This window comes from Micropterus dolomieu, unplaced genomic scaffold (assembly GCF_021292245.1).
Source record: "Micropterus dolomieu isolate WLL.071019.BEF.003 ecotype Adirondacks unplaced genomic scaffold, ASM2129224v1 scaffold_216, whole genome shotgun sequence".
NCBI classification, from domain to species: Eukaryota; Metazoa; Chordata; class Actinopteri; order Centrarchiformes; family Centrarchidae; genus Micropterus; species Micropterus dolomieu.
In genome coordinates, this window is record NW_025744208.1 from 47245 (window position 1) to 51081 (window position 3837).

Consider the following 3837-nt stretch of genomic DNA (forward strand, 5'->3'; position numbering starts at 1 on the left):
GCGTTTGTGGAGCTGAGAGCGGCAGGAAATCTGGACATGTTCAAAGGCAAACTAAAGACATATTTAACCAAGCTTTTAACTGAGCTGTATTTATTTGATTTAGTTTAAACGTTATTTATTTATTTATTACACTTTTACTGTTGATGGGCTGCTACTCGTGCTGTTTGTTCTGGTGTCCTGGGGTTTTAGTGTTTCAGGGGTGGCAGGGATTGATGTTTGGACTTGATCTTCTGTTTTTCCCAGGAGCTTATTTGTGGTTGGAGGGTTGTTCTTATGTGCATTATATGGGGAGGTACTATTACTTTACTGTGGTTTTTAAACTATTGTTTTTAAATGGCTCTGTAGTGTGAAGCACTTTGTGTTACATGTATTTTTATGAAAAGTGCTATATAAATAAAAACTGATTGATTAACTAAGACAGAATTATTCAGGATTATTACCCACACAAAGCAACATGTGTTGCATCCTTTAGCTGTACAATGTAGTATTGTTTGTGACACTGAGGACTGAACTCTGGTTGACAAAGTCTTGTTCTGCTCACTGCTGAAGTTAGTTTTAATGTAGTCTAGTGGTGTTTGCTTCATTGATTCAGTTTCTGCATCTTACTCATGTTTATATTTCACATTTATGTTGCTTATGTTACACATGTTCTCATGATTACATCTATAATTTATATAAATATATATTTCCATTGCCCCACCATCTTTGTACCCACTTCCCTCGCCTGCTCCACAGTTGGCTGGTTTTCCCCGCCCACCTCCTCACCTGCATCTCTTCCTCTCATCAGTCTCTCACTACATTTCCTTTGTTACCATGTCAGTCAGTCCTAGTTTCAATATCTTGACTTGTGTTTTTTGAGCTTCTGTGACCTGAACCTGCCTTTCTGCATCAAAACCTGCTTGTAAACCTTTCCTCATCAATAAACCACTAAAATCATCCAGTCTTAGTGTTTATCCTGCTTATCCTGCGTACAGGGTCGCGGGGGGAAAGAAAATAAGCTTTTAATAATCAGAACATGGAGAAGTTAACTGAAAATGTTACTGAACAAGTTTTTTAATTTGAAGTTGTGTTGTAGTCAACACCGCCCAAACCGAGACCAAGTCAAGACCAAGACCAGAGTTTATCAAGACCGAGACAAGACCAAGACTTTTAAGGGCTGAGACCGAGTCAGGACCAAGACCAGTTCCCACATTACATGACACACAATAAACTGTGGAACTAAATCATAGGTACTTCTCAAACTGATCTGAAAGAGTCACCATTTCCATTAAAACACCCACATACAAACAGTTAGAGCTGAAATCAACGTAAGCATTTTATCAGCACTTCTTTTCCATGCTTACCTTTACGGGACAGTCATTAATGGTAACAACACATTTCTAAATAGGGTTATTGAATTTTTTATTTGAAGCAGTACATTTTACATCCAATCAAAGTTAGGATGTAAACAAATAATTCAGATAATGCAAAAGCAATTTATTGATATTCCCAAAGTTATGGTCTTGAAATAAAATCCCGAGTCCTCGATGTTCGAGACAAGACAGAGTAAAAATGCGGTCGAGTCCGAGACCAAGACCATCAAAAAGTGGTCTTAAGACCTTTCTCGGGTACTACAACACTAATTTGAAGGTCTCTTTGTTTCTCAAACTATTTCAGATGATGTGAGTCATCCATATCCAACAACTCACATGAATCCTTTATATCAATAAACTAAAGACAAAGATGAAAAGTGCATTAAAAAACTAAATGTAGCGCAAACACTAAGTGTAGCTTCAGTCGCAGATATTTAAGCTCATATGTGGACTCACAAAAACAGAACATTTAGAAAATCTGGGACTTTATTAAAAAGCAAATCAACAGTACAAAAGAATGAAATAGCAGGTCAACTTCATCTGACGTTTATCTACTTAACCAAACACAAGAAGTTAGTTTGAGAATCATTGATCAATTACTTTTTACAAAAGATACAAACATTACTTGTCTCTAAATACTAGCAGCAGATATAAGTATTTTATCAGTGTGCTGTAAACTGTACTGTAAAATACGTTAGTTAGTATTGATGCTTTTATTTTAAGTATGTTCTGTGTATAGGCGTGGCATCTAGCAACGCAGCAGATTGTGTCTTTACTGTAATAAAACATGTTTATTTCTTTTCCAAAAAGTTAAATTCCGATTCCCATTTCTCATGGAGCAGAGTTCACCCTCCTCTTCAAACTTCTGTGAGGACAAATACCTGCATTCATTAACAAACAGAACAAAAATGAATGATCGACATGCAGGTGATGTTTCAGACAGACATTAGTTACCTAGATCAATAGTGAGGTGCTGTCTTGACTTCCTGTAGTTGATGAAGTGTCCGACTCTGAAGAGAAAAAAAACAATAATCAGGTAAAAGACAAACATGGACATGATAGACAGATTAATGTGCAGGCAGTAACACATACAGATGGACAGACGTACACCAGCTGACCTGCTCTGGGGTGAAACTAAGTACTTTGGGCCGCGACTTTTTCTACATAAACTCACCGCTGTCTTCATCTAGTTAGAGGGTCATTATTTATTCCTGTTAGTGTAATTGACGCGTCAAGGGATGAAGATTGAGATAATACAAGTATTACTTACTGATCTTTGAACACATTTCTCTCTTTCTCTGTCTTTTCTTTCTTCATGACCTTTACTTAAAAGTGACTCAGGCCCTTATTCAGACATGAGAATAACATGTTAAACTGACATTAGATTAGGGGTGTGTCTGAAAGAGGCTATACTTTGAATTTTCTTTCAGTTTTCTCCTAGTTTAGCGTGCAGACGTGCATGTGGTACCTCAGGGACACACAGTGATGAAACATGGCTTTCAGAGAGTGAGAGAGAGCAGGAGGGAAGAGAATAATAGTTATGGTCATGTTAATAATAGAAAGCAGGTGGTGTTGAGGAGTTACATTTAGCTACAGCACCATCAGATAGACATTTAGTGTAGGAATATTTGCCTAACGGCGTGTAGTCCAGTAACAAGAATTCAAAAGTTATTAAATAGTGGTCCAATGAAAATTAAATGTTTAATTCCAATTCAGATTTAAATCCTCAAAGAGCCCAATGAGTGAAATATGTTTCTGCTATTCATGTGTGGAGGTAGTCTACACAGGCCATGACTTTCTCTACAAAAATGTTTAAAAATGTCTGTAATGTTTGTCTACTTTGTTTTAGTTAATTGTGGCATCACATTTAAACACCAAATTCATTTAGATTAAGACATTATGATTTCAGTTAAAATGAGTGTTTTCCCCCTGTGCAGAGAGACAAACTGTTTGTTTATGACAATGTTTTGTAAATTTGGTTCGTACCAATTTAGAAAATTCTAAATATAAGAAATTTGTTGAATGCCACATATTTAAAATCACCAGTATGCCTCACAAGAAGTGTTAGCTGATAACAAGGGCTAACAGACAAGTTGAGGCCCGAAAACATAAAATAACTTTAAATTAAGAAAGTTAAAATGTTTGGTTGTTTTTAGACGTCAGCTTAAACAACAAAAGGAATGAAGTTGTATTCAGCACAAATCAATAACTGACCACAGAACAAAATGTATTTGTGTCTCCATCACAATTGTTTCCAGTCTTACCTTCGTTGGTTCTGATCTTCGCTTTGTCCAGTTTGGTGATGATGTCGTTCTTCACACCAGAGAGCTGAAACACACATTCGTACTTCTCCCAGTCTCCAGATGGAGGATTCAGGTCAACACTCATCTGGAAGGATCCATCGTTGTTGGGGAGGATCTCTCCGAGGTCCACGTCCTCATGAAGCTCCTCTCCATCTTTCCTCCAGAACATCGTGGCTCTGTCA

At 37.1% G+C, this 3837-nt stretch overlaps 1 protein-coding gene across 5 annotated transcripts in view; it reads right to left on the reverse strand.

Moving 5' to 3' along the window:
- Positions 1–1820: 1820 nt before the first annotated feature.
- LOC123967287 (major histocompatibility complex class I-related gene protein-like) overlaps positions 1821–3837 on the reverse strand; it is a 4866-nt gene continuing 2849 nt past the window's right edge. The window contains exons 1-3 of one of the 5 annotated variants that reach the window (XM_046043348.1): positions 3617–3831; positions 2307–2362; positions 1821–2217 (exon numbers count right to left, since the gene is read on the reverse strand). In XM_046043348.1, the coding sequence (XP_045899304.1) occupies positions 2307–2362; positions 3617–3824 (264 nt within the window). In that variant the 5' untranslated portion in view covers positions 3825–3831 and the 3' untranslated portion in view covers positions 1821–2217. Of the gene's footprint in view, positions 2363–3616; positions 3832–3837 lie in introns of those variants that run through there. The other 4 variants (XM_046043349.1, XM_046043346.1, XM_046043347.1 and 1 more) reach the window with 4 other exon arrangements.